General features: G+C 41.6%; 2 protein-coding genes across 2 annotated transcripts in view; one reads left to right on the forward strand and one right to left on the reverse strand.

Moving 5' to 3' along the window:
- Positions 1-20,150, forward strand: part of LOC135207054 (DNA replication licensing factor mcm2-like) — a 37,636-nt gene extending 17,486 nt beyond the window's left edge. Inside the window, exons 5-15 of the mRNA XM_064238689.1 lie at positions 11,268-11,662; positions 12,312-12,781; positions 13,692-13,850; positions 14,092-14,211; positions 14,521-14,651; positions 14,856-15,020; positions 15,160-15,321; positions 16,733-16,904; positions 18,364-18,539; positions 19,155-19,310; positions 19,680-20,150. Coding sequence (XP_064094759.1) covers positions 11,268-11,662; positions 12,312-12,781; positions 13,692-13,850; positions 14,092-14,211; positions 14,521-14,651; positions 14,856-15,020; positions 15,160-15,321; positions 16,733-16,904; positions 18,364-18,539; positions 19,155-19,310; positions 19,680-19,790 — 2,217 coding nt within the window. The 3' untranslated portion in view covers positions 19,791-20,150. The remainder of the gene's footprint in view (positions 1-11,267; positions 11,663-12,311; positions 12,782-13,691; positions 13,851-14,091; positions 14,212-14,520; positions 14,652-14,855; positions 15,021-15,159; positions 15,322-16,732; positions 16,905-18,363; positions 18,540-19,154; positions 19,311-19,679) is intronic.
- An 809-nt stretch (positions 20,151-20,959) lies between these two features.
- Positions 20,960-27,469, reverse strand: part of LOC135207055 (sin3 histone deacetylase corepressor complex component SDS3-like) — a 59,831-nt gene continuing 53,321 nt past the window's right edge. The window contains exons 7-8 of the mRNA XM_064238690.1: positions 26,755-26,839; positions 20,960-21,670 (exon numbers count right to left, since the gene is read on the reverse strand). Coding sequence (XP_064094760.1) covers positions 21,572-21,670; positions 26,755-26,839 — 184 coding nt within the window. The 3' untranslated portion in view covers positions 20,960-21,571. The remainder of the gene's footprint in view (positions 21,671-26,754; positions 26,840-27,469) is intronic.

The following is a 27,469-nucleotide window of genomic DNA, read 5'->3' on the forward strand; positions in this document are numbered from 1 at the left end:
TACGAGAAAATAACAACCTTCCTAGAGAAAGATGCATGCACAGCGAGGGAGTGGATGAGTCTGCTGGGGACACTCTCCTCGTTGGAGCAATTCGTTTCTCTAGGAAGGTTGCATCTCAGGCCTCTACAGTTCTTCCTATACCAGAACTGGAGGCGTCTCTCCCTAGATCTGGAGTTCTCCTTCAAGATCTCAAGGGTAATCAAGAAAGACCTTCGGTGGTGGAACAACCCACTTCGTTTTGTGGAAGGAATGTCTCTTTACATGCCGAACCCCAGCCATGTGTTGTTTTCCGACGCATCGGAAGCAGGTTGGGGAGCGACGCTCAGGACAAGAGAAGTGTCAGGCACCTGGAAGGGGGATCAGGTGTCCTGGCACATCAACAAGAAAGAGTTGATGGCAGTCTGGATGGCATTGAAAGCCTTCGAGCCCCACGTCCGAAATGCAGTAGTGCAGGTCAATTCGGACAACACAACAGCCTTGGCGTACATCAAAAAAACAGGGGGGGACGCACTCCTTCTCCCTGTACGAAACAGCAAGGGATCTTCTGCTGTGGTCGCAAAAAACAAGGAAGATCAGTCTTCTCACCAGATTCGTACAGGGAGAAAGGAACGTCAGGGCCGATCTCCTGAGCAGGAAGAATCACTCCTGCCTTCCGAGTGGACCCTCCACTCAGAGGTATGCCAAGACCTGTGGAGAAGATGGGGCAGACCTCACATCGATCTCTTTGCAACAGCAAAGAACGCAAGAATCGAACTTTACTGCTCCCCGATCTCAGACCAGGAGCAGTATCAGTGGAGTGTTTCTCCTAGATTGGACAGGTCTAGACGTCTACGCCTTTCTCCCCCCTTCAAAGTACTGGGACAAACCCTCAAGAAATTTGCTATCTCGGAGATGACAAGAATGACGCTAGTAGCTCCGTTCTGGCCCGCCCAAGATTGGTTCACAGAGGTATTGGAATGGTTGGTGGACTTTCCAAGAGCACTTCCACAAAGACAAGATTTGCTCAAACAACCCCACTTCGACAGGTATCACAGAAACCTCCCGCTCTCAATCTGACTGGCTTTCGACTGTCAAAAGTCTTGTCAGAGCGAAGGGGTTTTCGACAAAAGCTGCTAAGGCTATCGCCTCAGCTAGAAGACCTTCGACCCTTAAAGTCTACCAGTCGAAGTGGGACGTCTTTCGCCGGTGGTGCAGGAACCAGAAGTTTTCCTCTTCCAGTACCTCTGTGACTCAGATAGCAGATTTCCTAGTTTTCCTCAGAGAAAAATGCGGTTTGGCAGTATCTACTATCAAAGGATACCGAAGCATGCTGGCTGCGGTGTTCAGACATAGGAATTTAGATCTTTCGAATAACAAAGATCTTCATGATCTATTAAGATCTTTTGAATCTTCCAAGAAAACTTCGAACGAAGTTCCAAGTTGGAATCTGGATGTGGTTCTTCGTTTCCTGAGGTCCGCTAGGTTTGAACCACCACATTTAGCCTCCTTCAAAGATCTCACGAGGAAAGCTCTCTTTTCTCATGGCTTTAGCATCCGCTAAAAGGGTTAGTGAGATTTCATGCCCTAGAAGGAAGGGTAGGTTTCAAAGGAGATTCCGTGGTTTGTTCCTTCCTTCCTTCGTTTTTAGCAAAAAATGAGAACCCCTCAAATCCTTGGCCAAGGAACTTTGAGGTTCGTGGTTTATCTGCCCTAGTAGGGGAAGAACCTGAAAGAACTCTTTGCCCTGTTAGGAGTTTAAATACTACCTTCAGAAGAAGAAAACCTTAAGGGCATTGAGGACGACTATGGTGCTCTGTAAAGGACCCCAGCAGACCATTGTCAAAAAATGCGCTGTCTTTCTTCATTAGAAGTGTTGTGAAAGAAGCACATAGAACATTTCAAGCTCCTAAAAGTCAAGGCTCATGAAGTGAGAGCAATTGCCACTTCCTTGGCCTTTAAGAAGAATATGTCTCTTCAGAATCTGATGAAAACTACATTCTGGAGATGTAATTCAGTATTCGCCAACCACTACGTTAAAGACGTCAGTATTACGTATGACGAGTGCTTCGCGTTCTAGGCCGTACATATCGGCGGATTCGTGCTGGGGCAGGGAGCTGGAACATATCCTTAGTAGTTTTTTCCCTTGTTTTTGTTAATTGAGTTCATATGGTTGTATGAAAAATGATGCAGGTAGGCATCTTTTTTTGTTTCGTAATACTAATAACTTAGTTTGGTTAGGTGATCGGATTTGTTTGAAGCTCCCTGCGTTGGTAGTGGTCAGGCTTCTGTCATAGAAGTGGGCGAACCCCCACCCCCCATTGACATGATCCGACTTGGATTCTACTAAGTAAGCGGATATCAAGTCCCGTTAGTAGACCCAAAGAGTCTTTTCAGCTGTAGGTCACGCCCTCGCTGTAGCTCTTATGGCTATGCAGACTAATAGACAGTTTGTTCCGATACGTAATACAAACCCTCGGTCCTTTAACAATAGGAAGGTAACTAGCGGCAGCTGGGACGGTCGTAAGCTTCGAACAAGGGGAGAACGGTAGTTAACTGCTTGTCCGATCGTGCGCGCGCCCGCGCGCCCGAGAGGTGAAGAATCACTTTTGCTTTCGGCCGCGGGTGTGAAGGACGTGTTCGTCATCGCTCTCTGCCCGCTTCATCGTCGTATGCTTTGTTTATATTGTGTTTTCTACTAATGGTTGGTTTGACTTGAAAATGAAACTGTAAGTACACTGTTTTCATTTTCATTACTTAATTATGAATCAACATGGAGCTATCGCCGTAGAGACGGCGATTTCCGCTCTTTTCATGAATTGAACCCTTGAATTATGTCTCGGTGCCGAGGGCGGGTGCGCACTCGCGCCCGATCATGTGTTTTGGGCGAAAGTGTGTATTGAAAGATGTAAGTACTCTTTTTCATTATATTTTTTGCCCTGTGCGTTCGTTGCCGAGAGCTTGATTGCGCTCGGCAAGAGCCTCTTATTTTTGTATGAATAGAATGCAATGAAAGTGGATTCGCAATGCAGTTTTTCTTTCATTTTCATTTATTAATTGCATCAAATTTAATTTTGGATCAATTTCCGCTCTTACCCGGGAATTAATCCTTACGATTTATTGCTGTGAAAGTGAAAATAGCAAGTGCAGTATTGTTCATTTTCATATATTTATGATAGCATCATATTATTATGGATCAAGTTTCCGCTCTTACCGGGAATGTTGATTTCCCTCTTTTTTAAGTTCTATGAAGTGAATCGCAAGTGCAGTATTCTGTTTCATTTTCATATTACTTTTCACTGCTGTGCGGGGGTAGGGGAAGCGAAGGTCTGCCAGGAAGTCGTCGGAAAGCTCTCCCGCGACTCCCTTGGTATCCGATTCTTCGTCTTCTTTCCTGCCCCCCCGCCCAGCTTCCTCGTATTTTGTTTTTGGGGTCTTCCTTCCGTTCGGGGTGGGGCATGTCTCCCCCCCTGCGTGAGGGAACCCCTCTTACTAATCTGTTTGTGCTACCGCAGGTGCTACATCCGTGGGAGACGACCTTGGACAGGTATGGCCACCACTGCGGCTGCAGGGCGTGCCACAAAGTTCTCTAGCGAGGTCCTGGGGCGGTGACTTGGAGTGGTCTCCACTACAACCCTTCACGGCCGCTTATGCTGCTTGCCCCCTTCCCCCCGCTGGTCTACACTCCCCATGCTGTGTCGGCCGGTCGCCGCCGTACCGAGGAGGGGTATGCCGCCGCCGCCTGTGTTTTCTTCGTGTTGCCTGCCCCAGACTTCCGCTGTTCCAGCAGCTCGCCCCTAGGACCGGCCACCCCCCCCGCCAGTACCACGCTGGGCTGCCGATGATTCTACGAGGTGATGGCTGGGCCTGCCGTACCTGTCGCTGATGTGGTTCCCGCTACTGGCTTGGCTGTCCCTTCTGTGTTTACCGCTGCCGCTGTTCCTGCCGCTCCTGAGCTGGTTGCTGTTCCTGTCGCTCCTGGTTCCTGCGCCTGTCCATGCTGGTCCTGCCCATGGTGTGTCTTCCCCAGTCCCAGGTCCTTCCGGACAGGTGCAGTCGGGCCGTGTTGCTTCGGCAATAGGCCCGACTCCGGCCTGGATGGAGGACCTGACGACTGTCCTGCGTGAGCTGACGAAGAAGAGGAAGGTGTCATCTTCGTCTTCGTCTGTTGCTGCCTCTTCCCCTTCGACTTCTAAGGCCCATAAGCCGAAGAAGAAGAAGGCTGCCTACCCCCCCCTGAAGTCTCCTTCGGGAACTTCTAAGGGCCCGTCCCACCTCGGTGGACGGGGGGTCCTTCTGCTGGTCCTCCTGCTCCTTCGGGACAGCGGGGTCCCGTCTCCCTTCCGTTAGAAGGAGATAGACGGGGTACCAGAGGAGTATCGGTTAGCTCTGGTACTTCCTCGCCTGGTGGCTAGCGGCGATGCCGCTACGCCAAGTTCCGGCTCGGTCTCTCGTTCGCGGGAGATCCGATGTACGCTCTCCCTCGGGTGAGACGTGCAGCCAAAGTTTCGGCGCCAGAGTTCGCTCGGCGCCAAGACCAAGGCAACGGAGCAGAAGGCTGGCGAGAAACCGCTCAGGTGACTCTCGCCAGGCCAGCGGCCGCTCTCGCAGCGACCAGCTGGTAACCGGGTTTTGTTATTCCCCCTAAGAAGACTCCTTCGGGAACTTCGAAGGGCTCGTCACATTCCGGTGTGACGGGGGGGGGGGTTTCTTCTGCGGGTCCTCCTGTTCCTTCGGGAACGGGGCCAGCCGTCTCCCCTTCTGAGAAGAAGAAGGAAGACGGGGAGAAAACCAAGGGGGGGGTGTGCTGGCTACCGCTGGTACCCTCGCCTGGTCTTGGCAGCTCTGCTGCTAAGCCAAGGTACCGGCGTCGGTTTCTCGTCCGCGAGAAGTTCCGAGTGTACGATCTCCTTCGGGTGACCGTGCAGCCAAAGTTAAGACGCCCGAGTTCGCTCAGCGTCATGACCCGAGGCACGGAGCAGAAGACTGTCGAGAGCCGCTCAGGTGACTCTCGCCAGGCCAGCGGCCGCTCTCGCAGCGACCAGCCGGTACCTCGGGTGGACGTGACGGTCTCTGACCGGCCACGGTTTAAGGCTGGGAAGAGGTCCCCCAGGTCCCCTCGACCGACGGTACCAGCCTCGGCTGGTACCAGCGGTTTGACGTGCCGCGAGGACGCTCACCGGTCTCGGACGGCGAAAGCGAGCTCTGCAGGTCACCTGACCGCCGCTCCCACAGGGACCGGGCGAATACGGTGACCAGCAGCAGCTCGTCTGACGCACGGGACCGGGGTCGACGTGCTCAGTCGAGCCGCTCGCCACAGGTGAGCGGCACGGCCAGGCCCTGCAGATCGATCCCCACCGCGGTTGGTGATCGGCTGCAGCCCCCCCACGTAACGCTGGTCCTGCCAGCGAGCGGGGGGGGGGGGAGCGTCAGGTCTGTCTCTCCACTACCTTCAACTTCCTCGGGCTACACCGGGAAGAGCGAGGTAGCTAGGAGTGAATCGTGAGAGGTGCGCCGCTCACGATCCCGTCACGACGGCCGCACGTGCCACGTATGGTCTTAGGACCAACAACAGGACGTACGCGCAAGTGATTGGAGGCGACCGTCAGGGGGAGAGGGGGTAGCGTCAGTTCTGTCTCTCCGATACCTTCAACTTCCTCGGCATACGCCAGGAGAGCGAGGTATATAGGAGTGATCGTGAGAGATGCGCCGCTCACGATCCCGTCACGACGCCGCACGTGCCAGGTTGGTCTTAGGACCAACCAGGACGTACTCGCAAGTGATTGGAGGCAACCGTCAGGGATCTGTTGCTGGTCCTTCTTCTGAAGGAGGAGGGTCCTGGGAGCTGCTCTTGTTGGAGGGACTGGACGGTCCTACTCCTCAAGACGCTGTAACTTCCGAGATTCAGAGTAACTTTACCCAGGTTATTGCACTGATTCGTCAGCACAACGACCGGGGGAAGGATCGCCGCTCCCACCAGCAGAGCCCATGTCTGCTCGAGTCGTTTTGGGGCCCGAGAGGGAACCCAAACGACGGTCTGGGTATGCCGCGATCTGGAGCTTGCCGATTCTGTCTTGAACCAGAGTCTCTCGTCTCCGGACAAGAAGGCTCTCTCAGTTTCTGGCCGGTCGATCAAGCTACTTCCACCTCCTCTACTGCGACAGCGGCGTTTCTACGTGTCTTCGGACACCGTATTTAAATACTCCTTCGGTCCTCCTGAGAGGTTTCGACCTCGACGAGGGACTGGAATGAGTCGGAGGACGGTATCGGCTCTCTCCTGTCAGGTGTCGATCAGCCCCACCCAGACGACGTTCACAGTGGCGGCAGACCCTTACCTACAGTGAGAGTTCATAACCCTCCTCGGGGAAAACGTTTTCTCCTGACGATACGTTTTCCCAAGACTCTGAGAGGCCATCGCCGCAAGGCGATGGCTGCTCCTACTCTTCTCCAACTGCTAGTTCCACTGGGAAGGCGAGCGAGTATCCAATTCCTCCCCCATTCCCCTCTCTCCTTACGGCTACGAGGGAAAGGGGAAGGATCCTACAGCGATTTTCTCTGTAGGATCCCACGTTGGGGACTGCGCTACCAGGGGGGACCTTCGGTTCCTACCTGACGTAAGCCCCGGTCGTTGAGGAGGGATCCTGCCCCATTACTCGATTTCTACGGGAATCGAGAGGACCACCAGCCGATATCGTTTGACGAATTCGGTGGGGGTCAGGGGGGGGGGGGGTTTCAAGCAGACTGCTTAGAATTCTACGGAATTTCTAGCGCATTCAGAGTGTTAGAGTTTCTTAGCGTCTCCAAACACTTAGGCGAGACCACGGTCCAAAGTGAGGCGAGACGAGAATCCCCGATATGTTACACGATAATCGGGAACCTCGCCTATGCTCGAATTCCTGGAATTTCTAGCATTAGGAAGAAGACTGCTGCTGAAGAAGACTATCTCACAGTAGGCGACCAACCTGGAATAGAGAAGAACGGACGGGAATATCCAGTTTGGCTGGAACTATCGTCTTAGTATTCTGTTCGCCATTGAAGCTTTCCTTCGAGGAAGACTTCTCCTTCACTCTCTTTAATAGAGAACGAAGGTGGTCGATCTCCAATCCTTATTTTGTTTTCTTGAAGGAAAGAATTTAGGATGGAGATCGTTGTTCAGAATCCTACAAATATACTACGTATATTAACCTCGCGACATGATTCTGCTAAAGCAGTTGAATGGTCCGAGGGGTATTGGCGCATATCCTGGTTTATTCTACGGGATTGCGACTTAGACGAAAAGTATTCTAATTGAACTGCAACCCGGGTTGTTGCCTGCAACCTCCCAGGAGTTTCCAGTTTCAATTTTATATACTTATGGTGTTGTCACAAACAACACCATTTAAGCTTTTATATTTACCGAAATTCGTTTCGCTTAAATATAATTGCTCGAGCATATCTTTTTATGCTCGGTGGTTCTAGCCGAACGCATTCCTTCGTGGAAAGGATTACTTGGCAACTCCAGGATGAACGAGTCAGCGACAGCTACTGCGTATTGAATTGCCCGAGGCATTTCAGTATCAGCTGCCGCTTTGAGATAGACGGTTGTTTATGTCTTTCTCACCTGCTTTGATTGAATAACAACCGTATCTCTGCCCAACAATCACGGACTTAAGTCTCTGATTAACAGGGATTCTCGCATACATGAATGACCATCTACTGCTGAGAGACGCTAGTATTCATCGTCTTCGGTATTGCGAGAATTTTAAACAGAGATATCTATTCGACTCTCATCTTTTCTGTTTACCGCACGGTAAAAGAATTCTGTAATAGTCTCTTGCTGCATCGTATCCCGATAATGCGAATGATTTTTGCAGAATCTGAGTTTGTCCTCAAAATATCTTGTATTCGGAGGTGTACAATTGTTCATTGTTCACCCGGATTAGCAGATGTATTGAAAGACATCGCCTACTCCCACACCTGCCAGCTCTACTTCCAAACGTTCAGCCCATGAGAAGCAGTTCTTCAAGCGGCTCTCCCCTGTGTTTCATTACTGAAGACGCCTCGCTTTCATTGCACAACGGACAGCAATGAAATGGCGGTTAGCGTTTTCAGTCATTTGTAAGCACAGGTTTAGAATCTTGAGATTCCTTCTCTCGATTCAGCTGGAAGACGTAGGTTGCATTCATTGCCTACCTTCGTCTTCAACGTCACATAGTGTTGTTTCTCCTTAAGCTGAGATTCAACGTCTATGAGATTTTCTTGCCATCAGGGACCTCGGTCTTTTGAAGGCAATTGACTTTCGCCTTTTGAGCTTATGCATTAAGAGAATCATCGCCGCGCCGTCCGGCATCGGTGACTAACAAATATTTTATTTGTTTGGTCTCTCAGCATAACTCTTAAAGGGCGCAAGGTCACGTGACTTACCCGGATGCTTGGACAACTTGCCTCTACTGATTCCGAACCAGTCAGTCGGCAGCTGTCAGAGCGCCCGAGTCAGTTACGAACTATGCTGTGGACTTAGTTCGGTTGTTCCAGAGCAATCATTACTTCGTCTTAATAGCTTGTCAGTAATGAGTAACTGTACATACCAACCAAAGTCGAGAAGAGGGATAGGTCATACGACTATTCCCTTCTTTTCGTCTTAGGTAACTGCATGACTTCTCTTGAGAAGTCAAGCACAAAGGGATGGGGATTTGTGACGCTCGATTTCGTACCGATCTTCGTAGCGAAGACTCAGAACCCTTCGGTAACTGACGATTGGTTCGAGTCCTTCACAATACCCTCCCTAATGGACGTCACCGCCTCCGATACGAAGGCTATGCTGCTTTGTCCTGTGAAGGTGCGACGGAGCTATCTGAAGAAACTCGACACCCAGGATGAGTGCGGACGCCTCTTCATCATTCTCTCGCGTTCCGCAAGAACTTCTCCGTGGCGCAGGTAATGAAGGCAGGCGCCTGGTCCAACCGGACCGCATGCACCCCTCCTTCTACCTTCAGGATATTGCCCACAGTTCCTTGGATCTTTTTCCTTCCGGGAACCGTGGTGGTTGCTCAACACGTTGTGTAGTTAACCCAGACCCTCGCAGGCTGAACAGCATCGAGTCCTGGTGTGACCGTAAGAATGGATGAGGAATGATAGTGTGACTGGCTCCTCTTCCCATCTTTTTTCCTTCGCTCTACCTTTGGGTAGAGGGACACGGTCGTCACCCTGCTGGGTAAGGACGAGATGCAGGTGAGCTACTCAATAGAGCACCATCCTATCCCTTTCAGTAGGGATAGGAGTAAATATCCCCACCCACTTTCCCTCCAACAAGGGGAGGAAGTGGATGCCAAATTGAGACAAACCCATCATTTTATGATTGTCTCTTGCAAACAGGAACAAGTTCTTGCTTGCTGGTACGAAGAGATACGCTTGCCTCTCTCTTAGTACTTGGCCCAGAGGTCTGACCATTGATGTGCGGTGCACACCCCGATCAATCGGACAGAGGTTTGGATCCCTCCCTTGCTCTTACGACCAGGGAGGCACTCCAGGGTTGGACGAACACCAGTCTGTTCACCAAAAAGACTCAGATTCCTCCCACCAAGAAGTGAGTCTTCCTATTGTTAAAGGACCAGAGGTTTGTATTACGTATCGGAACAAATGACAATTTGTCGAAAATTGCATTTTTCCTAACTATACAAATCTGAGGTCCTTTACATATAGTCCCACCTCATGCCACCCCTCACTCTGCAACTTTTTGCATGGGCCTAAAGCAAAAGTGATTCTTCACCTCTCGGGCGCGCGGGCGCGCGCACGATCGGACAAGCAGTTAACTACCGTTCTCCCCTTGTTCGAAGCTTACGACCGTCCCAGCTGCCGCTAGTTACCTTCCTATTGTTAAAGGACCTCAGGTTTGTATAGTTAGGAAAAATGCAATTTTCGACAAATTGTCATATCTATGAAGTCTTCAGCCTAAACAGGTAAGAACCAAGGTTATTTTTATCCTACAACAGGTGTTGTTTACCTTTTCTTTGTTATTTTCTGTCTTGTACCCTCCACCAAGGGTGTCAATCAGCTAAGTATATGTCTGACAGGAAAAGTTTCATGTTACAAAAATGATATTGTTATTTTACAATAAAGTTTTGTACATACTTACCTGGCAGACATATACGATTGATGGCCCGCCCAGCCTCCCCTCAGGAGACAGGTATAAGAGAGAAAAAATCTGGCAAGAAAGGTATGTTGGTTCTTACACCCGCTTCCCAGCGGCGGGTAAGGTAGATCACCTGACCTACCTGTCGCGTTAGCCTACCGGAGTTTTTGTGAATTCTGTCGTGACGTCAGAGACGTAAGCTAAGTATATGTCTGCCAGGTAAGTATGTACAAAACTTTATTGTAAAATAACAATATCATTTTGTAAAGCTTTGTGATATGCGACAGAAATTGTCACATCTTCCAGTGAAATAAGGAGAAATGCATGTTGAAGGAAAGCACCAAGGACTTAATTGAAAGTTGTGTGGTTGCTTACAGGGGTCAGTTTTTTGTAATTCATTCAGTAGCTTTACTGTACAGTTTGTCAGTGATAAAATGATGCTGATCCTTAAAGATACTGTACTGTACTTGTCTTAAGTTCCTCCCACTTTATGTTCATAGTATAAGGTAATTTTGTCTAGTATTGTATTCTTGTTCGCAGATTTGATTACCGAGAATTTGTACTAGTAATTTTTGTCTAGTTATATTTCAGTGAGACTTGCTATGCATTGGAAATAGTTGAAGCAGAAATAGTAACACATCGTCTTAATTAATCTTTGCTGTATAAAAAAATTTAGGAAGGCATAAGGTGGTTTTGGTATGCAAAGGATTGCAGAGTTGGTACTTTAAAAAAGTGATGGTACTTTTCTGAAAGAACTAGTTAGTTATGAGTGAAAGGGAAAGTGGAAGCTATTAAGGTGGTAACATTTTTAGTCATAGTAGATGCTTTGGACAGGTGAGCAATTTGTTTCTACCAGCTTACAAAGACGGTTGTGAGCAGCAGTGGAATTTGAAATTCTTCTTTACTAATTTATGGTTGATGTAAATTTGTTAGGTATTTTGCTTTTGGTAGCCTTTCAGCAACTTTGATATTTGGAATTTTCACTAAAGACTTTTTCATAACCAAAATGTGACTACTTAATTAGACTGCTTTTCGACTTGTATGAAGCATGAATGTTGTTAAGTGTGAGTTGCTTTAAAAAAAATTATTATACTTGCTTTTATGCTGGAACTAATTTAATTATGTAGGAGGCTATATCTTGAGCTAATAAGTATGACCTTTTTTTCTTTTTCCATCACAGATGATAGAGTCCATTGAAAATCTAGAAGACATGAAAGGACACAGTGTTCGTGAATGGGTTTCAATGCTTGGACCAAGGCACGAGATATACAATCGTTTCAAAAATTTCTTGCGCACTTATGTCAATGACAAAGGAAATAACTTGTACAAAGATAAGATCCGTCAGATGTGCGAAGAAAACAAGTCCTCCTTTGAGGTTGATTATAATATTATAGCCTCTGAAGAACAAGTTTTGGCTTATTTCTTGCCTGAAGCTCCAACAGAGATGTTGGAAATCATGGACTCTGCAGCCAAAGACGTGACACTTTCCATGTTTCCACAATATGAAAGAATCACCCGAGAAATTCACGTCCGTATCACAGACTTGCCATTAATTGAAGAACTTCGCTCTCTCAGGTAAGTAGACCTATTCATAATGTTAATCATGTAGTATATGTATAAGTTTTGAACAATGTTGAATAAAGCATACTTACCACTATCATTATAAAAGTTTATATTGCTTTCTCTTAATTGGGTTAGACAAAATGAATTTATATTTTATTCTGTGTGAAGGTTGAGGTTTTCATGTGCCCCATTCTCCATTATTTGTGGGGTTTGATGTGTACAACTTGGCTGTTTTTGTGGAATAACAACATAAAGTTGTATGATAATATCAACTACCTGGGGCTACTGTATAGTGATATATCAGTTATATTTTGATTTACATTTGAACATAAAGATTTGTCTCAAGTTCTTATGATATACCTACCACTGTCTTCACACTAGATCTAGTTAAATGTCAAATGTCTTTAAGATTCACAAATATGTGATGTAATCTTTTCCTTAGTTTGTGGTATTTTTGCTTAATTGCTCCATGATAAAGACTGCTTTTGTTATTGATATCTAAATGAAACCAAATGGATTCATAAGTTTTATAAATTTTTCTCGGCCTTTCCTCCAGCATGCTCATTGTTCAGTTGTATTATGTATGGAAGTTCTATTATTTAATATCTTGAAAGTCATAATATAAAGGATATTCTTTAAATATATTTTTACAAATTTTCAGACAACTTCATCTGAATCAGTTGATCCGTACATCAGGTGTAGTGACTTCCACCACAGGGATTCTCCCTCAGTTGTCTGTGGTTAAATATGACTGTAACAAGTGTAGTTATGTTCTTGGGCCATTCGTGCAGGCTCAGAATGCAGAAGTCAAGCCAGGATCTTGTCCAGAATGTCAAAGTAGAGGCCCCTTCACAGTTAATATGGAGCAGACTGTTTATCAGAATTACCAAAGAATCACCTTGCAAGAATCCCCTGGCAAGGTTGCTGCAGGCCGATTGCCCCGTTCAAAGGAGATTATACTCCTTGGTGATTTGTGTGATTCTTGCAAGCCAGGAGATGAAATAGAAGTTACAGGGGTATATACCAACAATTATGATGGTTCATTAAACACGAATCAAGGCTTCCCTGTATTTGCCACAGTTGTTATGGCAAACCACATTGCCAAAAAAGACAATGCCAATGCCATGAAAGGTAATGTCGTAGATATTGTTTTTTCCTTAACAAATACTACAAAATATGGTTTTAACTTTTATGAGAATAAATGTTTCACTTTAGATATTCCTTTTGTCGTAATTGTATTCGTGGGATCACATGTGCTCTATATTTAACAGCATACATAAACTGCTTAGTTAGGAATTTGTATTGTAGTCATTTTTCACATGATTCTGAATGTAATTCATAAGGTATAAAACCCTCAAGTGGTGAGAATGTTTAGGCAAACATTACCTCTGCTTTACTTTCATTCCATCAGTCTGGATAAGATTCGAGTCATATGCTGTAGATATGATTCATATTAGCTTAAGACCACTGAGCAGGCTAAATGATACCTCATAAGTGTTCCCTGAGTATTGTTGCATTTCTTTTGGCTTTTCCAATATATGTCCTCTTTGCACCCTACTCTTCCTTATCTCTCCAATTTCATTGTATGTGCCAATTTTCACTTCTGTTGAAGTAGAAAGTGGTCGGGTTAAACTTTTCTACATTATTGGACATGAGTTGTGTGTGTGTGTCATGGGTTGGAAGTGGTGCAGTGCAGATGGTGAATGGATGAAGTGTTAGGGCTAATAATTTTACTAGTGGCATTCATGTTGGAAATATTAAACTGATCTTGAGGTTATGGTATTTTATTTTAGAATGCAGTACTCTTACACTTTTAAAAGAATTTTACTGTCATTTTCACATGCATTCATAGAAAACATTACTTTAGAATGAGGGAAGAGAGGAAGTCTGTTCGGCATCCCTTCTGTTTTCACACAAGCTCTAATCAGACTGAACTGTTGTTTTTTTTTTTTTTTTTTTTTTTTTTTTTTTTTTTTTTATTTATTTATTTATTTATTTATTTATTTATTTATTTGGGTTGATGCTTTTTCTTTCACACCAGCCTTGACTGATGAAGACATCAAGGCTATTGTCAGCCTTAGCAAGGATGAACGTATTGCTGAAAGAATTGTTGCTTCTGTTGCACCTTCAGTCTATGGTCACGAGGACATAAAACGTGCCATAGCTCTTTCTCTCTTTGGTGGAGAGACCAAAAATCCAGGTGAGTTTACATGCTTTAAGCATTAGGTGTTCTTCCTTTGTTGCAGATTATTTTCAATGTTGGATTTGATCCAGAGATCAAATCCAACATTGAAAATAATCTACCTCAATTCAATCTTTAGATAAGAAGTACCAGTTAATTAGTGTGCTTGTAATACATTGTTTTTAATGGTGATTTATGTTATGTTTTGCTGTTCTTTTTATTCAGATTTTGCAGTTCTTTAATTAATTTCTCTTTCCAGGAAAAAAACATAAGGTTAGAGGTGATATCAACGTCTTGTGCTGTGGTGATCCTGGTACAGCCAAGTCTCAGTTTCTGAAATATGTTGAAAAAATAGCTCCCAGAGCAGTATTCACGACAGGTGCGTTGTAATGCTTGAAATACTGTTTTTTATAAGTTAACAGTGCAGCTTCATCAGTAGTAAAAATTGAATACTTGTTGTTTTGTAGAGTGAACATATTTAATGTCTTAAGTTTCAATTTTAGTTTTGTCACAATTTTGCATCACCCAAGGTAAATATCAGGATGGTTTGTGCACATATAGTATACCAGATCTTTAACCATGTAATGAAAATGTAATCTATTTCGTTACATTCCCTAGAAAGAATATAAGAAAGGGTTTTAAGGAATGATCCTGGTAATGTTTCAGCATAAACCAATTCACCTTTTAGGTCAGGGTGCCAGTGCTGTTGGTTTGACTGCATATGTACAGCGGTCACCAGTAACCAGAGAATGGACCTTAGAGGCGGGTGCTTTAGTTTTGGCTGATAAAGGTGTATGTCTGATTGATGAGTTTGACAAGGTTGGTATGTCTTCAGTTACAGTGCTGATGAAAATGGCAGTTTTTAGTTCATAATTTTTTTTATAATCTTTCCGTATGATACAATGCTTAACATGTATGGTATGAAGGTTTGTGCTGTAGGTTGTCTGCCATGATATATACTTTATATATAGAATTAAAGTATTTGGTACTGAAAGCTTTTAACTTTAATAATTTTTTTCTTAGATGAATGATGCTGACCGTACTAGTATTCATGAGGCCATGGAACAGCAGAGCATATCTATTTCTAAAGCTGGAATAGTGGCATCACTTCAAGCTCGTTGTGCTGTTATTGCAGCTGCTAACCCTATTGGTGGAAGATACGACCCCTCTATGACATTTGCTGAAAATGTAAGTGGTACAGTCTGTGTGTTTGTTGGGGTGTGTGGTGTCTTCAGCGATGTAGAGATGAAATTACGAATTGTTGAATACTGATACTATACTTTAGTTAAATGACATGAAGTGGTAAGGTATTTATTATTTTCCACAGGTTGACCTGTCAGAGCCTATCTTGTCTCGTTTTGATGTTTTATGCGTTGTTAGAGATACAGTTGATCCAGTGCAAGATGAGCAGCTTGCAAGGTTTGTTGTTGGATCACACATTCGTCATCATCCAGGAGCTACTGCCGCAGATGCAGCAGCATTTACACAGGTAATAAGACTTAGAGTGGATTAAATCTATGTAAAACCATGATTTAAATTACATTACAAGGTTACTCTTGGTGAACTAACAATTGATATTCCTTTACCATTTCCATTATTGGGAAGAGTTTAGAAATCACATGTTAGTCTTCATCAGAATTAGATAACAGTTTAGTTAGTACAGAACAGTTGTTAAGAGATTAGAGTATTATAAAAATGATTTGTATGCAAGTATATTTTGATTGATATATAAATGCTTTTACACTAGTTCCTCTAACAGTGAAGTACCACATTCAACACTTTATTTTATGTATAGTACCAATACATAGATTTTTTCTGGGGCATTTACATAATATATATATCCTATATAGATGAAAATCTGAAGCGAGAAATTTTTCTTGCAAAGGTGCAAAATTTATTGGGTTATTTCAGTTAAAAATATTTGTATGAAACTATGCTTTGACAGAGTCGAGGAAACTAAGTTGGTTTTTTGTGTTCATATACCAGTTCATCATTACTCCTACACAGAAGGGATTCCATTAAACATGGGTGGAAAGGTATACCATCAGGCATAGATGAGCATGGGGAGGTTGTATGTAATATTTGTTGAGTCATCAGCCTGTCTGTTACTTGTCATAGAGACATCCACAGATTTGGAGCCATTTTAATCAAATTGTATGAAGCTATTATTATTAATAATAATAATAGCTTCATACAATTTGATTAAAATGGCTCCAAATCTGTGGATAAGCGTTTCTGTCATTGCAGTTCCTGCTATGGGGTTGGAGGATTTCCATCAAACTTAGCATAAATGTAGACCATAGAAAAATGTGCGTGGCAGAAACCACTGCTTAGTTTGTGGCTCTCATTTTGTCAGTTACTCCAACCTCTTAAATTACAAAGTAAGCCTTAACCTTTTCACTGTGCAGGACTTATCTCCTCAGTCATTAAAAGGTCTTGTCTATTACGTAGGACTAATCTCCTCAGTCACACATCTGGTTCTAGTTCTAATAGATGACATGTTTCCCTTGTCATTATAAGGAGCTTTTTTTTATATAATCTAGCTATAAATGGCAACATTTGTTGGTCTCCATCTTACAGGATAATTAATCTTAGGACAAGGACTAGACCTTTTGTAACCATGAAAGTAGGGGGATTTCTGTCAATGATGAAGCAGTACACAGGCTTTTATTTGGAAATAACCATGATAATTGTACACCTGAACTATCAGATATTTTTTTTTTTTTTTTTTTTTTTTTTTAAAGGTTTTATCACTCACAGTAAAGGGCACACCCAATAGAATTGTGTACTTTATGGTGTGCAACTTTGTTTTTCGTAAGATTCTTGTAATAATGTTGGACACTTAGATATTGTAATGTAAATTGTATCATGCTTAGATGATTTAATATTTTTTCTTACAGGATGGTTCTTCTGGTTCCTCAAACTTGGCAGGATTAGAGAAAATCCCACAAGAATTGTTGAAAAAGTATATTGTATATGGTCGAGAGAAGGTTCATCCCAAATTGCATCAAATGGATCAGGATAAAGTAGCAAAAATGTATTCCGAATTGAGACGAGAATCTATGGCCACTGGTTAGTAAATGTGAAACAGTATGCTAGTTTAGTGACACAGTTGTATAGGTGTGTGGTATGATGTTGCAGACTAATATTTAATGGAAGAGATAACCAGATCACTATCCTATTGCCTGTAATAATTTGTCATTGTATTTTACTTTTATAATTACTGATAGTTAAGGGGTTAGGATGCTCCAGGTGGAATATATTACTTTATATAAATAAATTACCAAGTAGTTACATAGCTACTAGTTTCTAACATTAATGGCAGCTCAAAATTTTGAAATTTGCAGTAGCTCTCGTTTGTTTTGGGTTTAGGTAACTAGCCCCGCTCACTTTTGGGGGAGAGTAGGTACAACACTGTTAAAGGGATCAATTCATTTCAGCTGGTCAACAAGTAGTTGAGCTGCTTGGAATTTTGGTTTATTGGATGGTTTGGTTTTCTCACAGCCTTTGGTGACGTATTTTATGATTTTGATAGTGTTCATCATTTTAGCTGATTTTGTCCGATTTACCAATTTTGACCTCTGGATTTAGCATTATGTCAGACCAGAGCAAATGGTGTTAGGTGCTGCAAAACGTCTTAGACTGCCTTCAGTAAGATACGACACTCAGTCTGTGTTGCAATTGTCAAGCGAGTCAGACGCCGGTGTGTACGAAGGGAGTAAGCAACATTATTCCAGTATTTCCAGGCCACTGAAAAGGCATCGCTCTTCGGTGGATGAGAATTCGCCACCATTGAAGAGCAGGATCTCGATCCTGATACGGTGTCAGTATAGGTCGAGAGGAGCAACGATCAGAGGCAGTAATTACCTGCTGTAGCTCTTTCACCAGATAAGGTTACAACGTATTTATCAGTGCTAGCTAACTTACTACGTCAAATATATTTTCTGTTTAGAATGTGTTTTGGAATAGTGTATTTCCATATATCCCACCTCCTGTGTGATTACTTTGTAAATCATTTATATAAGAATGACATTTATATATAAGAACTTTCCAAGTAATTACATAATGTAGCCCTCCCTCCTCCCCTCTTATGGACATAGGGCACAAATAAATTGATCCTGTAACAATGTTGTACCTATTCTTCCCCGAAGTGGGCTGGGCTAGTTACCTACTCCCAAAGCAAAAGGGCGCTACTGCAAATTTCAAACTGCCGTTAAAGTTAAAAACTAATATCAATGTAATTACTTGGTAAGTATACAACAAAAACTTATTTTATTATAAAAATGTCAAATTTATTTATACTATTTTGTCATTGTTGAATATCTTGTTTAGCATACTGATAAACCATTGTCAGAAGTATTTTTCAGCTCAATATACCTTTTGTGATAAGAGATGTAATAACAGTTTTTTTCATCTGGAATGTAAAAGTATTTGTAACTAACATTTTTGTACATTAAATTTACTAACTTTACATGCCATAGGAGGAATTAGTTCTCTCATGTACTAACTTGCCTTTTTCCCCCATTCTCAGGTAGTATACCTATCACTGTACGTCACATTGAAAGTATGATTCGAATGGCTGAAGCTCATGCTAGAATGCACCTTCGTGAGTATGTTCACGAAGATGATGTGAATATGGCCATTAGAGTGATGTTGGAATCATTCATCGACACTCAAAAGTTCTCAGTTATGAGAGCCATGAGGAAGGTACAGTATTTTGAAACTATATTTTACTGCAGTATAAGAATTTGTCCTTCAGGGCCTTTGATAAAGAAAGTACAACCATACTAAATGTATAGATAATGGTAGAATTTTCCATGGTATGCTAACCAGTTTTAATATAGGTTTTGCCCACTTCATCCACCCTTCCTAGGTATACAAACCAGTGTTTATTATAAGTGTTATCCACCTCATCCACCCAGTTTCATTTTAGTGGCTGAAGGTAAGACTGGAATGTTAAGCATGAGGAGAGAATTGTTAGCCTCAACCTCTCCCATCTCTTACTATTTTTATTGTCCTGTTTACCGATATTCAACTACTATTCCAGCTCATGCCATATGAAAGGCCTTGGTTTGTATACCTAGGTGAATAATTACTTCAAAAATTTTTTGTCTTTAATTGAACTTTTCTTTTTTACAGTTTGGCTATAGGTATTTGTCATTGATAGTTCCAGTAGTATATGAAATTTTTAGGTCGACTGTTTACCCGTTGTCTCACTTGTGAGGCTAGATATATTGTTTGATATCTGAAGCACTATACATTGTGTACTAGAAAGGAATGTTACTTCAGAGGCAAGATAGTAACTGATGAATTGGTTTTCAGAATTTTGCTCGGTACCTGTCCTTCAAGCGCGACAACAATGAACTTTTGTACTTCCTCCTGAGGCAGTTAGTACATGAACAAACTACCTACATGCGGTCAAGATATGGACCTGATCATGATGTTGTACAAGTTTCAGAAAAGGATCTTTTAGATAGGGTGAGTATTATTTTTTTATTAGCCACTTTTGTTTTAATATTTTCGTGTCCTCTGCTGCTTTTAAATTCTTTGAAGAAAAACTAACTTGCAACTTTTGTAAGACTCCAAAATATTTCTAGCAAATGGTCCAGATGTGAAAGGTGTAAGATTTTGTGGTAACAACTAAAAAGAATGATCATCTGTAAATATAAAAATACCTTTGAAGTTTCATTATTGAACTAGCATCAAATATTTGCCATAATTGATACTGAGGATTGTATGCATTGAATACAGCATGTTACCAGATTTAAAATTTAATTTTGCATTTGTGTTTATTTTCCTGCTTGGCAGTTTTCCGAGAAAGTAAGCTCAACTATTTTTCTCTTTCAGGCACGTCAAATCAACATCATGAACTTGCAGCCCTTCTTTGACAGTGAAATATTCAAGGCCAACAATTTTACACATGACAGCAAGAGAAAGATTATTGTTCAGGCCTACTAATTTCCGAGTTCATGTGTATTTTGCAAGTTCCTGGTGGAGTGAACAGTCTTGGTTTTCTAAGACATTTTTTGTTCTGGAAGATGCAAAAACTGTTATGTGACCATGATAAAATTGGAGTCAAGTACTGTAATTTGGAAATTGATTTGCTAGTTCTCTAAAAAGTTCTAATCCCACCAAAGAATGTTCTTGCTGAATACAGATATTTAACTGAGATAAGGACTTAAAAAGTGTATATATTTGTTTTCAGACACCTTTTGAATTTTCTTTTAAATTAGAGACATTTGAAAGTTGCTTTGAAATTTTTGTAAGCAGCCAGTATTGTCTGGTATATATTCTGTATATTAAATTTTTTATATAACACTTACTCTATGCTGTCCCTTGCATTTGGTCTAGATCCAATTGGTTTTCACTTTTGATGGAATCAAAAGTATAGGATGAAAAATTGGCATTTTATGTAAATAACTGACCGAGTAATTACATAGTTAACAATTTCTAAGTACCAGCAGCTACATCTGAAAATTGCAGTAGCAATTCTTTGGTGTAGATAACTAGCCCCGCCAACTTCTCGGGAAGAAGGAAAACAACACAGCAGAGAGCCATTTATCTCTGCAGCTGGCTATGACAACACCTGTACACACTGCCCAAGAGCTCACGAAATCGGTGGCTTGATCCTTTCCTCACATTTCAGAAAAATATCTGTTGAAAGCAGGGATGTGGTCTCCTCGGACCACATTTTTTTAAGCCTTTTTACCCTTGGGATTTTGCCCAAAAATCCTTGCAAATTAGTATTCCTTACCCAGCTCCTATAAAGAACAGGTAACATCTCTGGTAAGGTGCGAGGTTCTGGAAGTGAGAGGGGTTACGAGTAAGTCCTTCACCTCATTTGACTTTTGATACTGTAAACATTGTTTCTGGAGCATTGCATGTTGGGGTTCATGGTCATTTGTTCACCATATTGAATCAAAATGGTAGCCATTTTGGGTCCTGGTGCTGAATAGCGCAGTTGTATAGGTCTACAATCATGGTCACTATCTTGTATCACAGTTAAAATGCACTATCTGCTGCATAATACTTGCTTGGAAAATATTCAGAACACTAGTAATGAGCATAAAGAATAGTCTGCTCTATCCAGATTTTTCTACCTCAAGAGTTAGACTGAAAACAAAATACATGTACAGCACTTTAATACAAAACACATGGAGTACTTAATACAATATTAAAAACATCAGCTGGTCTAATACTACAATAACAAAATATAATCTTTCACATCTTTACACATGTCATTACAATATAAGTGAATCTTGTATGAAAATGTGGCTATAGTTTCTTAACCCTTCATACTTGCTTCCTTCATGACATTTTCAGGACTACTCTTATACATAAAATCTTTAATATGAGCTCAAACTCTGCGGCAGAGCCATTTTTAATACTGGACATTACATACTCCATTTGCACTTTTCAATCCTTACAATATCCATAAGCACTTCACTTTTTCAATCTTTACCTGTCAAATTATTAGTCAAGCTGTTGGGTAGATGTCTAATTACAGTAAACCATTATTAAGTACAAAGTGAACATTCACTATCATTGCATTGCGGAACCACTCTTTTATTTCTGGAAATACACCTCGCACAAAACTTCATACTTTTGAATGTTCTGGATATGACGAATTTCATGTCTACTTTAGCAGATAGTACTTGCAGATCTCCACCAATCGCTCATCATACCTATACACAATAGTCTGTGCCTTTCCAAGATAAAAAAATTCTATTGTTTTTGGGTCACGATGAACTTCGTCGGCGAACTAGGTATTTTCCGTGAGCTAGCTGAGCCAAGGTGATTTTGAGTCTTATATTGTCAGGCACCTTCCGCACCATAATCTAAAAAAAATATATAAGTTTAGTACAGTACTTTACATAAACAAGAATAGTACAGCACTACTTTACAAATAAAGTAGAGATCTATCAACAGGCACTCCCACAGGAATGGCTCAAGAAAGCTGAAGGCTGTGATTGCTGTGCTTCTCACCCTTGGGACAAGGGACTATGAAGTGTCCCAAGTCTCCCCAGTCAAGTATACTAGAGAAACCGACACTGCCTGTACCCACCTCATTTCTGTGGACTTTCTCATTGACACACAAGCAACCTCTTACAGTCCCAAGTAAATTTCCTAGGTTTCCCAGATGAAGAACCCACTCGAGATTGAGCTATGAGCATGAAAAGAGGGGGGGGGGGTGTAGATACTATAATTATTAAGTAACATACTACGTTAATAATTGGTAACCAAACACATTCAAATCTAATGCCTAGCACTATGCTACTTCCCCTCTCCGAGTAGAGTTGCTCACATGCATTGTCACTGTTGCACTGTAACCTTACCTGATAAACAACCTACACTTCAGATAAATTTGCTTCACATCTCGTCCCACCCAACAAGGCACAGTAAGGTATTACAGAAAGAAGTTACCAGAAGCAAGAGAAGATACAAAAGACTTAAAGCAAACTGGGAGAAAACCAACAGGACCATACATCAACAGTTACCTGCTTTGTTCTCTCTCTCCGCAATGGACTTTATTTACTGGTATTTACAGTGTATGGTGGTGCTAACATGCCAACTAGTGTCAATATTTCACGCACAGCACTTAAATACCGATACAGTACATTTTCATTAAATTCTGTTTTCTGTCTGTGTGGGGTAAACAACATTATTCACAATGGGTTCTTCACGTTCTCAAGATGAACATGGCACCCGACTTGCCCACCATTCACAAGATCCTGTCTACCATCCACAGTCCCCACCCACTCTCCATCCCCAAACAACAATACCCCAATACACTGATTTCCTTTCAGTCCTATATTAACTGGGGAAAATCATGGATCAAGGATCAGACGAGGAAATGAAGAAAATAAGAAATTAAGGGACTAACGACAGAGAGGAGGAGGAAATTTGCAGGCAACAGGAAGCAGAATACTACTGGGCCTTTCTGCAAATGCTAGTCCCATCGTACAGGTAGCCCCAGCACACCACCTCCGACACCTGCAGCTCCTACATTGCCACCAGAGGGTGCAGTAAACACATCAGCACCTCCTCCACAGAAAGCAACCACCCAGAACCCATCCCTTCTTCTCCTAGATGCAATTTTCAAGTTGTTCGGGAATGGCGACGTCAATGAGAAACTTAATTCAGAGGACAAAGATCACCATGCTTCTCACTATTGGGAGAAGGCTGGGATCATCACAAGCCACGGCAGGTCAAGTGCCTATGAAGTAAGTCTTCCAAGCAGACTATAGTTGATTCATTTAAGGTAGATTCTTGCGCCTACGAGACGTTTGTTTGGTGGCCTCTGATTGGCTGGTACCGGGAGGTAGGCCGCTCGCTCAGTCTCATCATTTTCTACTGTGGCTTAGAAAACTAGCAATATTATGTTTATATTTCTTCAATCAACTCACGCTTTGCTCAAGATAGGAAAATTTTGGTTATACCATAAGATTCGGTATTAATTGTACAGCTAAGTCATCTTTTCCTGAAATCAATAAGATAAAACACAAAGGAATTACGAGTAAAAGTGAAAAGAGAAGCATTTAATTCTTTATACCTGTTTTTATTCATCATCGGATTTTGCATCATTAACGCGATTAAGATAAAATAAAACTTGTGTTTTAATACAACAAATTCACCCTGAATACACTGGTGCTTTCAGATTTTGGATGCGTGTAAAATGTAAGGAGAAAGTGGAGAATATGTCTTAATAAGTTGCATCAGTAAATGATTCAAGTTTGACGGTATTGCTGAGAGAATGAGATCTGCAAGGCGTCGTCGTTGCGTTTGTCGTCTCAGCGAGAGATTTGAGTTGCCAATTAGCAATATAAAAGGTTGCAGTTTCGACAATATTTACCATGTTATATTATTACATTTTCTGAAAATAAATTCACAGAATTAACATTATAACTGTCGAACATTTTAAATCCAATACCATATAGTATGTCTTGGCATATCTGATAAGGAAAAAAATAATAATAATCAGATGGATGCATCTGGTATCGTTAGCTTAGACCCATGCGGGCCGCGGGGAATTCAATCCAGCAAAGAAGTTGAACTCTGTGGAAAGACGACTGACCTCACACTCTTCAACTCAGCCTAAACTTTAATCAGGTTGTTTCAAGACATTGTTTCTAATTTTATTTTATGAATATATTTTCAAATGAGACTTATTTGAGTGATATGAAATAATAATCTCGGTGAAATAATGAACAACAAATAATTAAGAAAGATTGACTTCCTATCAGGCTGAGTCAAGTACGGCTGCAAAATAATAAGACATATTCTTCATTTTCTCTTCACATATTACACTCATCCAAAATCTGAAAGCACCAGCGTATTCAGGGTGATTTTATTGTATGAAAATACAAGCTTTAATTCACCTTGATCGTTGTAAAGATTGAAATTTTTTCTCTTCACTTTTACTCGTCGTAATTCCTTTGTGTTTTATCTAATTGGTTTCAGGAAAAGATTATTTAGTTGTACAATTAATACCGAATCCTTTGGTATGACCAAAACTTTATTATCTTTTGGAAAACGTGAGATAAATGAAGAAATATAAACATACTGCATGTTTTCTAAGTCACAGACGAAAATATGACACAATGAGCGAGCGGCCTACCTCCCAGTACCAGCCAATCAGAGGCCGCCAAACAAACGTCTCGTAGGCTCAAGAATCTACTTTAAATGAATCGACTATAGTATACTGGAGGAATTGGCGCTGTCTTTATCCCTCTATTTCACATCCCTGTGGACCTTCATATGGACACTTGCATCGTCTGACAGCTGTCCTACAGCCTCACATAGGTCTCCCAGATAAAGAACCTGCTAGAAATAGGACTATCAGCATGCAGGGGGTAAGGAGAGCTATGTAAATACTATAATCTGTAACATGTTAATAAGTGGCAACTGAACACTTTAAAATCTAATGCCTAGTAGTGTGCTGTTTCCCCTCTCCCAAGTTCAGTTGCTCACACGCATTGTAACCTTACCTAATATAAAACCTACATTTCAGATGAGCTTGCTTCACATCTCATCCCACCGAACAAGGCACAGTAAGGTATTACAGGAAGAAGATATAAGAAGGAAGAGAAGATACAGAAGACTTACAGTAAACTGGAAGAAAAGTGACTGTACACCATACACCAACAGTTACCCACTTCTCTCTCTTTCTCTCTCAAAGCAAGAGACTTTATTTGCTGGAATGTACACTATTTGGGGATACAGACAGGAGACAAAAAGGTGAAGAAAACAGGAAGAATTGTAACAAACGACTGAGGAGGATAAAATTTGCAGGCAACAGAAGCAGACAGCTACTAAGCATTTCTGCAAATGCTAGTCCCATCGTACAACAATCAAGCAAAGGGAGCCCCATCACACCTTTGACACCTGCAGCTCCTACCTCACCACCTCAACAGAAAGCAACCACTTAGTCTTCGCCCAGATGCAACATTGATGGGGTGATTATTCAGGCATGGTGGATCTGCCCAAGTTACCCAGAGAGAAACAATTAATCCAGAGGACTGCTTCCAACTACTAGTACAAGGCTCGGATCATCGTGAACAATGGCAAGTCAATGGACTGTGAAGTCCACCTTCCCAGCAGAAGAGTACACTGGAGGAATCGGCGCTGTGGTCCTTCGTATGGACACGAAAATGTCCTACTGTTTTGTAGATCTCCCAAGTTTACCAGACGAAGAACCTGCTCAAGATGGGACTATGAACATGAAGAGGGAAGGAAGTCTAGACAATCTACATGTGACCTGTCAGTATACAGATGAGAATATATTACACAATATTTGTATACTGAAAAGTGGAATCGGAACATATTCAAATCCATTGCGCTTACCCAAAGGCCATTTCCCCTCTGCAAGTTTAGTTACATGCATTGTCACCTTACCTAATAAAGAACCTATTACCATATTAGATAGGCTTGTTTCATGTCCCATTACACTAGAGATTTCAAGGCAGATGCTTCTTGGTAGTAGGTAGAAAGAGCAAACCCCTAAAACTTCATGGCCTCTTTTCTCTGAGCAGAAGCTGTAAGTACAGGGTGTTAAAATTTCCAAGAAAACATTGATGTAACTTGTGTCGCAGATATGAATACATATGCAGTGAAGACAATAATGTGGCAGACCCTGCCATGGTCACTCATGACAAGCAAATAAAAAAATAGTATAGGTGTATATAAAAATATTGCAAAAGCTTTTGCAGTGCTTAAAACTACCTGTACTATTTTTTTATTTGCTTGTCATAAGTGAACATGGCAGGGTCTTCCACATCATTATGTCTTCACTGTGTATGGATCCTTATCTGCGACACTTGCCAGGACTGGTTTTCTGACCAGTGGCCTAGCTACAAGAAGAGGGCTTGCTATCTGGTACACTGGATTTTCCAATTTGTCAGGTGGGTAGACACCCTGTCTGTTAAGTTGAGGTGCCTCTGTAATCACATCAAATAATTAAGCATTGATCTTCAAGCACTCAAATAGAAAGAAACAACAAAATAATGGGCAAGAAACAATTAAAAGGTATGGTATACAGGGTACTACCAAGGCAGCTGGGACTGAAGTTAGTTTCCATGCACCCTACTGTCAACCTGCCAACAAATGATCTTTTAAATTACTATATTCAGGAAAGGTACCTAAAATGAATACCAATAAAAGTTGGGCAAATATTTGAGTGAAAGGTATCCAAAATGAATACCAATAAAAGTCTGGCAAATATTTGAGTGAAAGGTACCCAAAATGAATACCAATGAAAGTTGGGCAAATATTTGAGTAATGGGTTTGTGATGAAACAAATAATAATATAACATTCTGTACACATAAGAAAAATTACAATGAAAATTAAAAAAAGGATTATGTAAAATTATATACACATCAGAAAAACCACAGACTACAATGAAAAGGAAAAATATATATTTACCATATCAACTCCAGCAACTGTAAGAATTGCATTAAATCTTGTACCATCCTTGCATTCAACCATAACAGCTTGCCCCTTGTGAAACCTGTTGAAAAAATAATGAAACATAACATTATAGAATTATACTTCATTAAATTAATAATGTACAAGTCAAATGATTTCCAATATTTGCTAAAACTTATAGAATTAATTAACATACTCTTCCACCGAATGTCATATTTCTGGTATTTTCATTGTTTACACCTAATTCTTAACTGATTATTTAGCTATGACGCATAAGAATACAATGGTTTCTTCATTTACTTACACATGAAGACTTTAGCAAAATAACTAATTTACTACAACAATGGTTGAAATTCTGCACAGTTCTGTATCCACATGACACTACAGTTGCAAATCCTCTTAGAAATGAAGGAACTAAACAAAGGGGAACATGATATAAGTTAATACCCCTTATCAAGACAAAAAAAAATAGTTTCTGAAGACAAAACTCTTTTTTCATACAAACATCAATATATATAAGGTACATACTTTTATACAAACATAACATACATGTGGTACATACACAAATTTGTGGTCCTTGAATGTTCCCAGCATTTAAGAGTATTTTGTCAAATACATTTGGATTATTAATGAACAGATAGAAGCAAAATTATATTCTAATGGGGACCAACCAAAGAATCACTTTCCTCACCTTTCCTGCAGTCTGGAAATG

The sequence above is a fragment of the Macrobrachium nipponense genome, chromosome 31 (assembly GCF_015104395.2).
Source record: "Macrobrachium nipponense isolate FS-2020 chromosome 31, ASM1510439v2, whole genome shotgun sequence".
In the NCBI taxonomy this organism is placed as follows: Eukaryota; Metazoa; Arthropoda; class Malacostraca; order Decapoda; family Palaemonidae; genus Macrobrachium; species Macrobrachium nipponense.